The following is a 16025-nucleotide window of genomic DNA, read 5'->3' as shown; positions in this document are numbered from 1 at the left end:
AAGCGAAGAACTGATAAGGAGCATGCATCATCCTTATCAGTTCTTCGCCGCCGTGTTTGAATAGCTCGGTCGGCAATCCGTCGGCGCTGCCGATTTGTTGTTCTTCAGGCGGGCAATTGCTATTCGAACTTCTTCATGGTCGGGCAATGGAACGTCTGCTCCATCGTCATCGATTGGGGAATCGGGTTCTCCTTCTCCTGGTGTTGTGCGTTCACTGCCATTCAGCAGGCTGGAGAAGTGTTCCCTCCATAATTTAAGTATGCTCTGGGCATCAGTGACTAGATCACCTTTGAGGGTTCTACAGGAATACGCTCCGGTCTTGAAACCTTCCGTAAGCCGCCGCATTTTTCGTAGAATTTTCGAGCATTACCCCTGTCGGCCAGCTTATCAAGCTCTTCGTACTCACGCATTTCAGCCTCTTTCTTCTTCTGTCTACAAATGCGTCTCGCTTCCTCTTCAACTCTCGGTATCTATCCCATCCCGCACGTGTAGTGGTCGATCGTAACGTTGCGAGGTAGGCAGCCTGTTTTCTCTCCGCTGCGACACGGCACTCCTCGTCGTACCAGCTGTTCTTTTGCACTTTCCGAAAACCAATGGTTTCGGTTGCAGCTGTACGTAAGGAGTTTGAAATGCCGTCCCACATTTCCCTTATACCGAGTTGTTGACGAGTGCTCTCAGAGAGCAGGAGTGCAAGCCGAGTAGAAAATCGTTCGGCTGTCTGTTGTGATTGCAGCTTCTCGACGTCGAACCTTCCTTGTGTTTGGTGGCGCGCGTTTTTTGCTGCGCAGAGGCGGGTGCGAATCTTAGCTGCAACAAGATAGTGGTCCGAGTCGATGTTAGGACTTCGGAGCGCACGCACATCTAAAACACCGGAGACGTGTCTTCCGTCTATCACAACATGATCGATCTGGTTGGTAGTTTTTCGATCCGGAGACAGCCAGGTAGCTGATGAATCTTCTTATGCTGGAATCTAGTACTACAGATAACCATATTTCGGGCCCCGGCGAAGTCAATCAGCCTCAACCCATTTAGGGATTTTTCGTCGTGGAGGCTGAATTTACCGACCGTAGTGTCAAAGATACCTTCTTTGCCCACCCTGGCGTTAAAGTCGCCAAGCACGATTTTGACATCATGGCGGAGGCAGCCTTCATAAGTGCGCTCCAAGCACTCATAAAAGGCATTTTGGTCACATCGTCCTTTTCTACCGTCGGGGCGTGGGCGCAAATCAGCGATATCTTGAAGAACATCGCTTTGATGCGGATTGTGGCTAGACGTTCATTCACCGAAGTGAATGATAGTACTCGGCGACGGAGTCTCTCTCCCACCACGAATCCTACACCAAACTTGCGCTCCTTTATATGGCCACTGTAGTAAATGTCACAAGGACCTACTCGTCTCTGTCCTTGTCCTGTCCATCGCATTTCTTGGACGGCGCTGATGTCAGCCTTTGTTTTTACGAGGACATCAACCAGCTGGGTAGCGGCACCTTCCCAATTAAGGGACCGGACATTCCAGGTGCACGCCCTCAAATCGTAGTTCTTATTTCGTTTGCCATGGTCGTCATCAAAACGGAGGTCTCTCGTCCGAGGCTGTCGTTTAGTTTTCATGGGTACTGTTTTTTACGTGGCGGGTCCCAAACCCAGCGCACAACCCTATGTAGGGGATGTTTTGCCTTCTCACATTAGCTCGCCTTCGAACGGATGTTCTTAGGCTACCCTGAGGATACTTGGTCAAAGACCGGAAGTAGTGAGCTGCTTGAGCCATATGTAAAAGAATCGTTTCTGGCCGCTTCCAAGTGAATGGCGATCAGAGAACTTTCCTCACTTGCGTGAACTTCTACACATGACTCCATCCTGTTGCTGTTCTTCTAGGGTTCCGATATTTGAGAGGAGTACTGTATTTCTCGCGAAAGCTGAAGAGTGTCCAGGAGTGATCCGACATGAAAGGCTCATCGGACACCATCCAGTTATCCACAACGAGACTGTCTGTGTCTGTTGATAGCGTGAGGTCCAGCACTTCCTCCCGGAAACCTATCAGAGCTTGGGAAAATAAAGGTTGACTTATCGCCCTTGTTGCATATACTTAAATTGCTATTCAGAATATACTGTAAGGGTGACTCACCTCTGTTGTTTATACAGGAGCTACCCATACAGTGTGCCTTGCGTTTGCATCACACCCTATTAGGACATCTTCCTTCCTGTTGCTCTCTACTATTCTTATAGGTGGTGCCAGAGGTATGTCCTCGTCGTGGGCCATGTATACCGCAAGAAGACACGATTTTCCTTTTGTTTTACCTTTACCACTGTGATATCTGCTGTGCTGTAATTGGGACAAAAGCATGGAAAATTTTTAGCCTGGCCTTGCGAATGCCGAAGCTGATTTTTCAATCAGTCTTCTTAAGAGACTCTATAGACTCATCGAAAATGGCCACCAGAGTTGGTCTGCTTGCTTTATTGGGTTTTTCCTCCTTGATCAGCTGCCACTCATCTATACCAGGTATAGCTTTGTTCTGCAGCTTGGTGCATCTCAGGAGTTTTTCGCCCGGCTCCTCTAGAGGGAGTAGCCAAATTCGACCACGAGGTCTCTTCGGGATATCCCTGGCGGGTATAAGCCTAAACTGCAGGCCTACAAAGACGTTGCTGATTTTAGCAGGAAATGTAGACAGGCCTGGTCCGCGCATTTGATGACCTAAGGGTTTCAGAGGAGTCACGCTCCGAGGGAGGACTTGCAGGATTGTAGAGTACAAAGCTTTACACCATACTGGACAGTCTGTCGTCAGTCTCCACCCATCGTTGAGATTCGTACTAGAGTGGCAACTCTGTTATTTGTATAAAGTATACAATTAATAATATAATAAAAATTCCTATTTCTGTCTCCATATTTGGGTCGACTTAAACCATCACAATAAATTGAACATTTTATCCTAAAGTATTTCCGGATATTTGGTTAATATTTAAAGCAATTTTATTGTATACATCTAAATAAAACTGTGCGAAATTAAAAATTCTTATCTTAAAAAAAAAATTAATCTTTCCAACACTAGAAATAAATTTAAGTTTGAATTTTTAGTTTTTGACCCTGAGCTGAGTTGATTTAGCCATGTCCGTCTATCTGTCCGTTTGTCCCTCTGTCCATATATAAGCGATCCTGTCCCCCATTTTTGATATATCGATTTGAAATTGCATACTTTCTTTTCTTCTGAAGAAGCTGCCCATTTGTCAAACCCGCCGATACCGGACCCTATCACATAGCTACTATACAAACCGTCCGATCAAAAATAAGTTCTTTTAAGGAATTTTTTGTATTCTTATTTAAAAATTGTTGAGGCAAACTTTCTTTGAGTTTATAATTTTTAATAATGGGTTGTCAAAAAAGTCTTGCGGTATTTTTTATTGAATTTTTTATTTTTTCTTGAAATTGAAATGAATTTTTGATGACTCATGCCCAGCTCTTGTCTGATGCTACGGCTGCTACTATGCCGGTCTTTTTCGACCAATTAAGCGATTTTATCACAATTTTCGACGACAGGCCTTCCGGAGCGTGGTGCATCCTCGACCACCTCTACACCAGAACGAAAACGTTTAAACCATCGTTGTGCGGTGGAAATGGAAACTGTATCGGGTCCATAAACTGCCCAAATTTTAGTGGCGGCTTGAGATGCATTTTTGCCTTTATCGTAGTAGTACTGTAAAATATGCCGTATTTTCTCTTTATTTTGCTCCATGTTTGCGACGCTATAACTCACAAACGACTTAAAAGAAACGACAATCAATCAAACACGTGTTAGCGCGTGAAATGAGCTTTTCAAAAAGGTAATAAAGGTGGATACTTTCGTTCTGGATACTGTAGCAGGTTAAACTCCTACTTATCCAGAATAGACCCTGACATACCCGACGTATGTCCTGCATGCAATAAGTCTCCGCATGATACTGACCACCTCTTTGCATGCCCCACAAACCCCACCCATCTAACACCCTTCTCCCTTTGGTCCGACCCCGTCAAAACAGCACGTTTCTTGGGCCTACCGTTAGATGACATCGACGACAACACAAATGACATTTACCATCCCAACGGTGATTAGACTTCCGTTAAAACAACAACAACAACAAATAAAACTAGAACTACGCGCTTTCAGCGCCAATTAGCGAAAATACCGCAAAACTTTTTTGACAAACTATTATTTAATTATAAACATAACCGTATATTTGATAGTATCATTAAAGTACGTGACAGCACCACCGAAAAATTAAACGTTGCCGTTTGAATCTCGTTTTGTTCTGTACAATGCTTTGTGAACCATTATAGACTGATCTTAAATTATGATTTTCTTTTCAACGCTGCAACTATTCCGGTATTGTTTTTCTGGCGATGCGATTTTATGTTTTTTGGTTTTTTTTTCTGTTCCGATATTAGAGATGTCTTACCGATTCCACATTGTTATACCACATTTAATGTCGCGTCCCACGGGAACGGGATAAAAATCGTACATATGTATATCCGTCTGCTAGCTCTAATTTACCTCCACACCAATTTTCAGCTAAATAGGCAGTTCTTGAGTTAAAAATATTGTAACTAACAGGACTTTTTTTTATACTATACTTTATATATGTATATTGTTTTTAAAGGTAGCATCATTTTAGTGGCAATATTGGTAAACCTTTATTACTACATATGATTCCATTTTATATTGATTTAATTATATCAGCTCAAGCCGGTGCACAGCAAGGTGAACAAGAATTGGCAACAAAAATGCTACAAATACAATCGAAACGATTTTATTTGGATGTGAAACAAAATCGACGTGGGCGATTCATCAAAGTCGCAGAGGTAAGTGCAATAAAGAAGATGCATCATATTTAACAATTTTGACTACTTTTTTCAATATATTATTTCTAGATTGGTGCAGATGGCAGACGTAGTCAAGTGTATTTGGCTTTATCGACAGCCGCTGAATTCCGTGATCATCTTTCAACATTTAGCGATTATTATGCTTCTTTGGGTGAGTATTGGAAAATCATATATATTTGAACAAAACAAAATTTAAGTAATAAGGTAAATAAATAGATAAAAAAGTTGACCTAGTTTTTGGAGTCGACTACACAAAGGTTGCAATTTTAAGCAAAGACTTATGCCACTAACGCCTTTGTTAGCAACTTTGCGTAAATAACACAAGACAACGTTAGATCCGTTAATAATGGCGAATGAATATTATAAGGGTTAAGAGTGTTTTAACATAATTGTGAGCATGTTTATAAAAACTTTATAAAAAAATAAACGAATTAGAATGTAAACTATCATTTTTTATTTGTAATCCCGAAAATCATCATTAAACACAAATACCGGGTTGAAAATTGAAATTCATTCATTCATTTCCATTCTACATTGCAAGCATCGTGACTGGATCCTCCGTAATTCTAAATTATTCCGAAAGTTATTTGATCTTATATTCTCGATTATCTCTCTGCAATTCTTATGGAATTTTTTTTACCGTCGAGAATAAAGTCCCTCCAAATAGTCTTTTGTTAAGGTAAAGTTTTCCAGGTCGGAAATATAGTCAAAGCTGCGACATATGTTAGCCATTATATTTTAAAATTGCTTATTTTATTAATGGATCATGCACATAATTATAAAAATCGTTGTTTTAAGGTAGGTACTAGCTAAATAATAACTTTGTCTTTTGATTATTTTGTCTACTTATTTTGAAATATAATATATGTAAAGTCAAGTGGGTAGAAATTAATATCCCGACTGTCTAATTGAGCTTTTAAGTTTTAACAGCTTCGGAGCAAATTAAGTAAAGATGTCTTCAAACCAATTTCATGCGTTTTGTTACATTTTCTTTAATTTTTGCCAGTTTTCGAAGTTAAGGTAACAAACTAATTGAGCCATTACCTTCAATATATACTGTCATATTTAGACATACATTTTAAACTATAGCAGTCAAATTCGCAGGGCCACCAAATCCAGATAACCTCCCTGAGGATGGAAAATTGAAATCGGAGATGATGATCAAAGATAATAGACGATATTATTTAGATTTAAAAGAAAATGCGCGTGGTCGATTTTTACGAGTAAGTATCTATACCAATATTTTTTATCAAAATAAAATTTGTATATCGTATTTTGAATTTCACCATTTTATTCGAACATCAATTAGATATATAATAAAAACATTTTTTAAAGATTTTAACGCATTTTCAAAACAGCTATTCCTCTAAAGACAAATTGTGCTGGAGCGTCATGCTTTAACTTCTTTACAGAAAAAATGTGTGTCATATTTACTAGTTGGCCAATCCGATAAGCACTTAGCCTGCAAAAACATAAACGAAATAAAAAAAAAAATTTGCTTTATTTCTCAACAAACTTTTTCTTATTTTCTGGCGTAGACACCGCTTACGCGGTTATAGCCGAGTTAACAACAGCGCTCCAGTCGTTTCTTCTTTTCGCAAGGTGGCGCCAATGGGAGATTCCAAGCCAGGTCCTTCTCCACCTGGTCCTTCCAACGGAGTGGAGGTATTCTTCTTCGTCTGCTTCCCCCGGCGGGTATTGCGTCGAATACTTTCAAAGCTGAAGTGTTTTCGTTCATTCGGACGACATGACTTAGCCAGCGTATCCGCTGTCTTTTAATTTGCTGAACTATGTTATACAGCTCATCGTTAAATCGAATGCGGTATTCACGGTGGCCCATGCGCATAATACCATAAATCTTCCGCTGTCTTTTAATTCGCTGAACTATGTCTCACAGCTCATCGTTAAATCGAATGCGGTATTCACGGTGGCCAATTTCTCTCGAAAACTCGCAACGTCAACTCATCTGTTGTTGTCATCGTCCAAGCCTCTGCTCCATATAGTAGGACGGGAATTATGAGTGACTTATAGAGTTTGGTTTTTGTTCGTCGAGAGAGGACTTTATTTCTCAATTGCATACTCAGTCCGAAGTAGCACCTGTTGGCAAGAGTTATCCTGCGTTGGATTTCGAGGCTGACGTTGTTATTGGTGTTGATGCTGGTTCTAAGGTAGACGAAGTTATGACTGTCAACAGTGACGTGGGTGCTTAGTCGCGAGTGCGACGACTGAGGTTTTGGTGTTGCTCAATGTCAGCTTACACAGCCGTATTAGTTTTGCGGGTATACCAAATTGAGACATCGCGGCATAAAGGCAGCTCCTTTTCGTGCTGTCAAAGGCAGCTTTGAAATCGACGAAGAGGTGGTGTGTGTCGATTCTCCTTTCACGGGTCTTTTCCAATATTTGGCGCATGGTGAATATCTGGTCGGTTGTTGATTTGCCAGGTCTATAACCACACTGATAAGGTTCAATCAGTTTGTTGACGGTGGACTTTATTCTTTCACACAATACGCTCGATAGAACCTTATACGCGATGTTGAGGAGGCTTATCTCACGGCAGTTGCCGCGGATTGTGGGGTCTCCGTTTTTGTGGATTGGGCAGAGCACACTTAAATTCTAATCGTTCGGCATGCTTTCTTCCGACCATATTTTGCAAAGAAGCTGATTCATGCTCCTTGTCGGCAATCCATCGGCCCCCGCTGGTTTGTTGTTCTTCAGACGAGTAATTGCTATTCCAACTTCTTCATGGTCGGGCAATGGAACGTCTGCTCCATCGTCATCGATTGGAGAATCGGGTTCGCCTGGAGAAGTATTCCCTCCATAATTTTAGTATGCTCTGGGCATCGGTCACTAGATCACCTTTGGGGTTCTACAAGAGTATGCTCCGATCTTGAAACCTTCTGCTAGTCGTCGAATCTTTTCGTAGAATTTTCGAGCATTACCCCTGTCGGCCAGCTTGTCAAGCTCTTCATACTTACGCATTTCGACTTCTCTCTTTTTCTGTCTGCAAATGCGCCTCGCTTCCCTCTTCAACTCTCAGTATCTATCCCATCCCGCACGTGTTGTGGTCGATCGTAACGGTGCGAGGTAGGCAGTCTGTTTTCTCTCCGCTGCGACACGGCACTCCTCGTCGTACCAGCTGTTCTTTTGCATTTTCCGAAAACCAATGGTTTCGGTTGCAGCTGTACGTAAGGAGCTTAAAATGGCGTTGTTAACGAGTGCTCTCAGAAAGAACGAGTAGAAAACCGTTCGGCTGTCTGTTGTGATTGCAGCTTCTCGACGTCGAACCTTCCTTGTTCTGTAATCTAGTACTATAGATAACCATATTTCGGGCCCCGGCAAGGGCGGTCAGCCTCAACCCATTTGGGGATGTTTCCTCGTGAATAGATAGGTAGATACATAATTGAGGAATGCACCGTGACCTTAGGTCTATTGTGCCCTCTCCTAACTGACAGGGACTCACTTAGCCCCAGCACATTGATAAATTCCAATATTCTGCTGGGTGCTAGTGAGGCGATGTGATCCCTTTCCAGAAACATGGATCCAAGGGCCTTCAGCCTGCGTCTGTAGACTGCTGTGCAGTAGATTAGCAGGGGCTCCGGAGTTTCAAGCTCCCTGTCGCAAAACCGGCAGTTAGCGCAAGAGGATAGGCCCATGTTGAATAAATGTCTATTCAACTTGCAGTTGCCGATGTAAGATGCGACAAGTAGCCTGAGTTTTTCCCTTGGGAGGTTGCTTATCGATTTAAACCTGTTCTGTTTGTACCCCCCATTCAGCAACTCGGCATGTCGCATACCATGCTCTCGTTGCCAATGCCTTTCCTGCCCACTCCTTCTTCCTTGCGGAGCAGCTCCTTTGAGGTATGGGGACCTACCCCGGTGAATGGTTCGGGCCCTACCATATTGGTGGAGGCTGCGGAGCGGGTGAGCTCTTCAGCCAGTTCGTTGCCGACTATACCTCTATGACCAGGCACCCAGATTTGGTGTACCTGGTTCCGTTCAGCTAGGCTGTTCAACCGTTCTCTACACTCTTGCACTAGTAACGACTTGGTCTCGTAAGAGGAGATCGCTTTTAGTGCCGCTTGACTATCGCTAAGTATGGTTATTCGCTCATTACGATAGTTGCAATGGAGGTTTATCTCTATACACCGACTAATGGCAAAGACTTCTGCCTGAAAAATGCTCGGAAAGCTACCCATCGTTATGGAGAGCTTGGTGCGTGGACCCGCGATCACTGCCCCAATTGCCTCCGACGTTTTCGAGCCGTCGGTGTACCACCTTAACGTACTATTCCTCAGAAGCAACTCAAGGTTGGAGTCGTTCCACTCATCCTTGCTGCCGAGGTTAACCTTAAACTTCTTTGTGAAGTTAATTGTTTTTGTAGTGCTGTCCATCTGGAGGAGGGCGAATGGTATATTGCCACTTATCTTTTCCATCCTCTGGGACGAGATTACCTTGCCTTTGCCAAACCCCTCTGCCGTTATTTGCAGAAGTGTGCTCTTGGCTACTTGACCGATAACCAAATGAAGCGGTGCAAGTTCAAGTAGGGCCTCCAGAGCTGCCGTTGGGCAAGTTCGCATTGCGCCAGTCATGCAGACACAGGCTAGCCGCTGCAGCTTCGATAATACTACCGAAGCCTGCGACACTATTGAGGCCCAGGACACCGCCCCGTACGTGATTATCGGGCGCACAATCATGGTGTACAACCACCTAACGTTCCTAGGCTTACAGCCCCAGGATTTTCCCGCCAGCCGATTGCACACCATTAAGGCTGTTTTGCTTTGACCAAAGTCTGGTTCACATGCTGCTTCCACCGCAAAATTAAATTCAGCGTGAGATTAAGATATTTGGCCTTGCTAGTCATCTCGACCTCTCTACCCCCAAGTGTGAGATTCCTGAGACCGAATAGGGACCTGCGTCTCGTAAACGGTACTACGGTCATCTTTGAGGGGTTGATATTTAATTCAAATCCTCTACACCATCCCTTTATCAGGCTTAGACCTCGTTGAACCAGGTCGCAGAGAGTGTCCTCTGGCAATAATTACAATGTCGTCCGCATAACCTTGGCAGCGCATCCCATTGTCAGTTAGCAGTGCTAACAGGTCGTCTACGAACAAGGCTCCATAGCAGTGGTGATAGCACACCTCCCTGTGGGCAGCCTCTTGTTGTGGCAGGACGAATCCTTGTACCTACTACTGTAGTCTCAGCAATTCTGGTTCGCAGTACGGCCTCTATCCATCTACGCACAGGTGCTGCCACTCTCCTTCTCTCCAGTACCCTGGCTACACTCTTGTGAGATGTGTAGTCAAAAGCATTTTCCATAGTTTTCAGTAGGAAAGAAGATAGGCTAATTGGCCTAAATGATTTAGCCAGAGAATAGTCCTTCCTTCCTACTTTGGGTATGAAGATCACCTCAGCCGTCCTCCATGACTCAGGGATGTACGCCATTGCGAGGCTCTCCCTCAGCAGCCGAACCAGGTGTGGCAGCAGAATCTGCTCACCCCGTTGTAAAAGCGCTGGGAAGATGCCGTCCGCTCTTGGAGACTAGAATTTCTCAAACGAGGCCAAAGCCCACTTGATCGAGTCCGTGGTGAATAATTATTTCGTGATTACCCAATCAGAGCGGGATGGCCTGTGTTCACTTACGGGTAGACACTGATCTTCCGGAATAGTCTTCGGGAAGTGAGCACGCAGAAGCTCTGTAGCTCTGTCTTCCGCGCTGTTCGTAAATGTCCCGTCGCTTCTTTTAATTGCTAGCACTGTGTCAGTCTTACCTCTGGCCAGCGCCTTGTGCAGCCGAGCCGCTTCTGGTGTGGAGGTGACATTTTCACAGAATCTCCTAAAGCTAGCCTGTTAAGCAGATCTATTATATAGAGTGAGGTTGCTCCTATATTTTTCCCAGACCCCTGTACGTTTTGCTCTCCTCCTGGTTATCGTTCTGAAGGTGGGTTCACACCCCACATTTTCTATTGCTAAGTTATTGCCTAGTACATATTCTATTAGAGGCTCACCCCTCGAGTTGCAGTCCGTACTGCCCCATTCCACGTGGTGGGCGTTCGCGGCGCAGCCGATAATAAGGGGCAGCCTGTACCTCTTGCAGCACACCACCAGCCTTTCCACCACTTCTGGGGGTGCTATGGATGCCTCCCCTGGGAAGTAGGTTCACTTGGGCGACTTCCTTGTCGATGGCCACTGGTCTCCTAATCCCTCGAGAAGTTCCTGGGTGGAGGGGAGCTCTGCTCCCTGGACAACTGGGACGTCAGAGTTCGCGGCAGGCGTAGCCTGCTCAGCCCTGCTTACGCTGGGTTGTTCCGCAACCTCATCCACCTGCATCCTCTCCACCTCCGAGCCCGCCACAGTCGTATCCTGTTTGACATTGCCCCCGCTTGGCTGAGTGGCAGCCTTACCCACTTCCTTGCTCCCGGTGGTCGCGGGTTTGTGTGGCCTCATGATCACCATGCTGAACCTGTAAAACAGGCGGAAGCGCGTTGCTCGGACGTACCTGTACGAGTCGTCGTCAATGTACAGGTACAATCTCCATGCTTTCAGGTCTCCTTTTTTTCGACTTCGCTGCTGACTACACGCCAGGCCAATATGCTGAGGCCACGGTTCTGGTTCTTAACCAGACCTAGAGCAAACTCGTAAGGCTTGTCTCCGCACCGGGGGAGGAACATCGTCATGCTAGGCATGACCGGTATGTCCTCCGCCCTTTTTGCACAGAGGACGGGACCCGTCCAGACTTCCAGCATTGCGGCAAACTCCCGCAGCCAGTTGGCGGATGTCTCGTCCATGCAGTCCACCTGCAACATGCCACCTTTGGAATCCACCCCAAGGAAGGACGCCGCGTATTCATTCCCTCTGAATACCTCTTCCATGAGGAGGTCCTGGAGCACGGTAAGCTGCTCCGACACCAGCGCCTCCTCCGCGGAGCTGCGCCGCCCTTCCTCCACCCGGGGAAGAGCCGGTGCTGATGGTTGGCTTCCGGCTACTCTCGTACTGCCGCCTCTCATCCTTTTGGAGCTGGGCGGCTCCTGCGACGTAATATGCCCGCTGCTCCGCTTCGCTGCCTGCGCATAGGTGGCTGCTCTTCCGTCAGCTCGCATTGCGATCTTCGTTGCACTGATCTGGCCACGGTCCCTTGCCCGGCTGTCTTGCGCACGATCAGGCGTGGTCCTACCACGCTCCTTCGTAGGGGAAGCACTGCTCCCTTTGTTCCTTCCCTTAGCCAGGGCTTCCGCCACCTCGTGGGTCTTGAGGCTGGCACCGCTCATGCCCTTACTTCGAGGGTCATCGCACCCGCCGGGTTTGCCATCTGCCGGGAGAGGGCGCTGCCCTCCCCTCCTTCGCCTTCTTCTCTTGCTCGCACCATCGGTCTCTGCCCGATGTGGCTCCCCTGAGTCTGAGCAGCTAAGCCTACTGCAGGGGGTCCTGGTGGTGCTTTGAGCTGTATCCACGGCCACAGTTGCTTTCGTCTGCCGGACGCCGCTGCAAGAAGGCATGTCGTCGATCCTCCCTGCATGCTCCTCGAACAGCGCCCGCTCTTCTGGCGAGAGAGCATCAAGGAAGCTAAACTTTCGCTTAGTTCCTTGACCCTCCCCGCCTCCAGGTGCGCCGATCACCTTCTCCTGTTATGTTCCATGGCCGTTGTCCTTTGTCGTTGCTTGGTCGCTTCGTTTGGAGATGTTGTAGTTGTTGGTTTTTTGTTCTTAGTATTTAGTATTGTCCATCTTTTCCTTACGACACTTGGCTCAACGAGGTGAGCTGTCGGGTCTGCTTATCTTTTGGGGAACTAGGGGTCCGCCACGCCAGAGCCCCTTGACGCGGTATGGCCACAGTTACTCCCCAATTCGGCCCGGTGTTGGGGAGGCTGCGTTCGAATACAGCCGAATTTACCTCCTGGCTGCAAATCATCCAATCTGCACGGGAGTCGCATAACACCCTGGATTAGGAGGTGGTAGCGCTTGGTTGCCGCACGCATGCAGCATCCGCCATCCTGCCTGGGCACTGCCAGTCCCATCACTCACACCGGTTGGGGGGTGCCGAGTATTCCTTGCGACTAAGCCCCTGCACCACACCAAGGTGCCTACCATTCGCATCCTCGTGGATGCAGAATTTACCGACTGTTGCGCCAAAGATACCTTCTTTGTGAATGGCGATCAGAGAACTTTCCTTACTTGCGTGAACTTCTACACATGACTCCATCCTTCTCAGCAAACTTCAGCTGGATATGAATGACGTTTTTGTTTAGATATTTTTAATATTATCACCAAAAATGAAATGTATTATAAAGATTAGGGTTTTGCAGAAACTGCGACGTACATACATATATTCTCTTCCAAGACGTCAATCGTCTCGGGCTTATCTGCGTATAGTAAATAGTTCTGCGGTATTGCATGTCTCTGTAGCGTTCCATATCGTCGCTGAGCAAAATTTTTTTATATTTTTTTTGTGTTTTGGTTTTGGAATTTAAAGTAAAATTTGATCAATAATTCAGCATACACAAAAGCAGATTTTGCATTTTGTGAATCTGTGGTCAAGACCTTCCCGTCTAAAAGTATGTACCTAGAGTGTATACCATAGGTTTACGCTTAAAGCGCGTTATACACTGCTGCGGAGTGGCCTCACAGAGGTTTCGGAGTCAGCAAGTTCACCTACTCAATATTTCCTGATTTTAATAGATATACCTGCTGCCTCAGCATTTTTTCGCACCTTAAATGGGCATTATATTCCGTGGTAGCCGTTTTCTAGGCACGTAGCTCATCAAAACCGACATTCCCCAAATGTTATTAAATACTTTTTTTAGGGTTGTTGAAGAAAACTTTTTGAAATCACTCCACAAATTCCCTTAAGAAACAGAATCCGCTGCCATGCGCCTTTTCTCATGTTCACAAAACAAAACTACTACTGGAAACACTATCGTAATTGCATCGGTTCGCTTCGTCGGAACACCATCGTAAATACCATACATACCAAATGTGCTGGAAGATTTCGTGAGTGAATAAAAAATATTAACTGATTTCTAATAGTGTAAAAACATCTTAATTTTGATCTCGTCAATAAATAAGTTCATATCAGGGCATGTATTAATCTTTCAGTTTGTATGGAAGCTGGATGCTATAGTGGACCGATATCGATGGTTCCGACAAATGAGTAGCATATAGACAGACAGACCGACATGACTATGTACATCGACCCAGCTCCAGTATCGATAACATTGAAGAATGTTACAACAAAACAACAAAGTAAAAAACTAGTTGAACTTGTGACGAAAACTCCGTGAACGATGAAGCAAAAATTTGGGGCACGGAAAGTAAAATCCAGAGATTGTTGAAAATTTGGCAAACATAAGAAGACGTTACATTCTGTTATTGCTAAATGCACTTTTTGAGTACAATAAAGATTTTTAAGCGTTCATTATGAATTACCGTCAGCAACGAAACGGAGTGCTGCACATTATTTCATTATGTGGTTAGGAATAGTCAAAAGCGCACAAAACTTACAATTTTAATAATTTTATTTTGGGAGTAATTTATTTTATTTTATAAAAGGAAAAACACATCACATAACTTTTCAATCTGACTTGACAGAAATTTCAAAAAAACAAGAAAGGAAGGGTTCAATCGAACATTTTATAATCTTGCAACATGCAAGATTCAAAGCCTAAAAAATACCTTGTGATGTCATCTAATAATGATCGAAGTTAAAGCAATTTTATATATACATACATATACTATATATGCACTGTTATGAGTAAAATACGCTCTCTCATTTTCATTGATATAACTCACAATCTTGTATTGACTGATATAAAGGGTTTTAAAGACACCCGGAAGTGCAAAAATCGTTATACTAGGTAAATGGGGGCTTAGAGAAGTATGGACCCTATTCAACTCATTTTTGATACACAGAGATACAATTATCAGGAAAAGATTCTCTCTGAAGTTCAATTGTATATCCCATAGATTAACCGATGTTTTCGGTCAAAAGGCAACTATAGATTCTGGGGTCTACATATTCGGTACGTAGGGGCTTGAACATTTTTGGTTGAACTTACAAAATTTTTGGTGTATACTGTAAAGGAATTATTCCTGCAATGTTTTATATATTCATTGAATTAAAATTTTGCTATATGGGAAGTAGGCGTGGTTGTAGTCCGATTTCGCCCATTTTCGCACTGTGATATAGGAAAAGTGGGCAGTGCCAATCGTCCAATTTTTACACCCACTCCCATAAAGCTCGCTCATGCCATCTCGAATGCAAAATTTTATGTCTTTGTCATATTTAGTAATTCCCTTTCAGTTTTAATAGTTTTTAGAAGTTTGTAACAGTAGCGTGGGGAGTAGACGGGGCCATCTATTTTTACAGTATCAGGGGTGCTAAAGTGATATGTCGTGAGCAAATTTTGTTGTTATAGCGACAACAGTATTGCAAATTTGTCCAAGTATCACGTTCTGCGCGAATTTTTGGTAACACCGTCACTTTTTAGGCGTAATTTCTGCAAAAAATTGGTAACAGAAAATTCTTGTCTGCACATCAGCATAATATCAGCAAATATGCAACACAGTTGCTGTACTGTTGTAGTTATTACGTAGATCGATAATAGGTGCCATTATATTTCCAATAACCTCTCAACTGAGAGGTACCAGCGTATAAATATAACCAATCGTATGGAAAATTGCTTAAATTTGTATACAAATTGTCAATTTTCAATAGCGCTGCGTTTCCCTATTTTCGGAATGATTACCTATTTTTTTTTAGCTAAATCAAAAATTAAAATTGTTTTCATAATCATTATTTGTATTTCAGGTATCGCAGACTATAACAAGAGGTGGTCCAAGGTCACAAATAGCTATACCAGCTCAAGGAATGATCGAATTTCGCGATGCGCTCACAGATTTACTTGAAGAGTTTGGTACCAATGACGGCGGGTATGTAATTCCTTTAGTGATGTTGTTTACTATTTGTTTTAGTTTGTGGTGGAAATGAAACATATATAAATCATCGTATGTTTTGCTTTTTATTTTATTTGTAGTTATTGTAATGGTATCCGGTACCGCTTCGGGTTGGTTGTCATCTACCGGTTGGCTGTTTCGACGGGGTCGCACTGTAGGGAAAGGGATGTTAGATGATTAGAGTCCTACGGGGACTCATTGCACGCAAGACATACATATATTTAGTATG

General features: G+C 44.2%; 1 protein-coding gene across 10 annotated transcripts in view; it reads left to right on the top strand.

Annotated features, from left to right (window-relative positions):
* Positions 1-16025, top strand: part of LOC126766162 (transcriptional activator protein Pur-alpha) — a 90381-nt gene that overhangs the window by 68738 nt on the left and 5618 nt on the right. For 9 of the 10 annotated variants that reach the window (XM_050484037.1, XM_050484042.1, XM_050484043.1 and 6 more), the window contains 4 exons: positions 4706-4827; positions 4897-4999; positions 5941-6071; positions 15651-15772. In XM_050484037.1, the coding sequence (XP_050339994.1) occupies positions 4706-4827; positions 4897-4999; positions 5941-6071; positions 15651-15772 (478 nt within the window). The remainder of the gene's footprint in view (positions 1-4705; positions 4828-4896; positions 5000-5940; positions 6072-15650; positions 15773-16025) is intronic. The other variant, XM_050484041.1, reaches the window with a different exon arrangement.

Source organism: Bactrocera neohumeralis, unplaced genomic scaffold (assembly GCF_024586455.1).
Source record: "Bactrocera neohumeralis isolate Rockhampton unplaced genomic scaffold, APGP_CSIRO_Bneo_wtdbg2-racon-allhic-juicebox.fasta_v2 cluster11, whole genome shotgun sequence".
In the NCBI taxonomy this organism is placed as follows: Eukaryota; Metazoa; Arthropoda; class Insecta; order Diptera; family Tephritidae; genus Bactrocera; species Bactrocera neohumeralis.
Note: the sequence above shows the minus strand (reverse complement) of the source record. Positions and strands in the feature narration are given on the sequence as shown.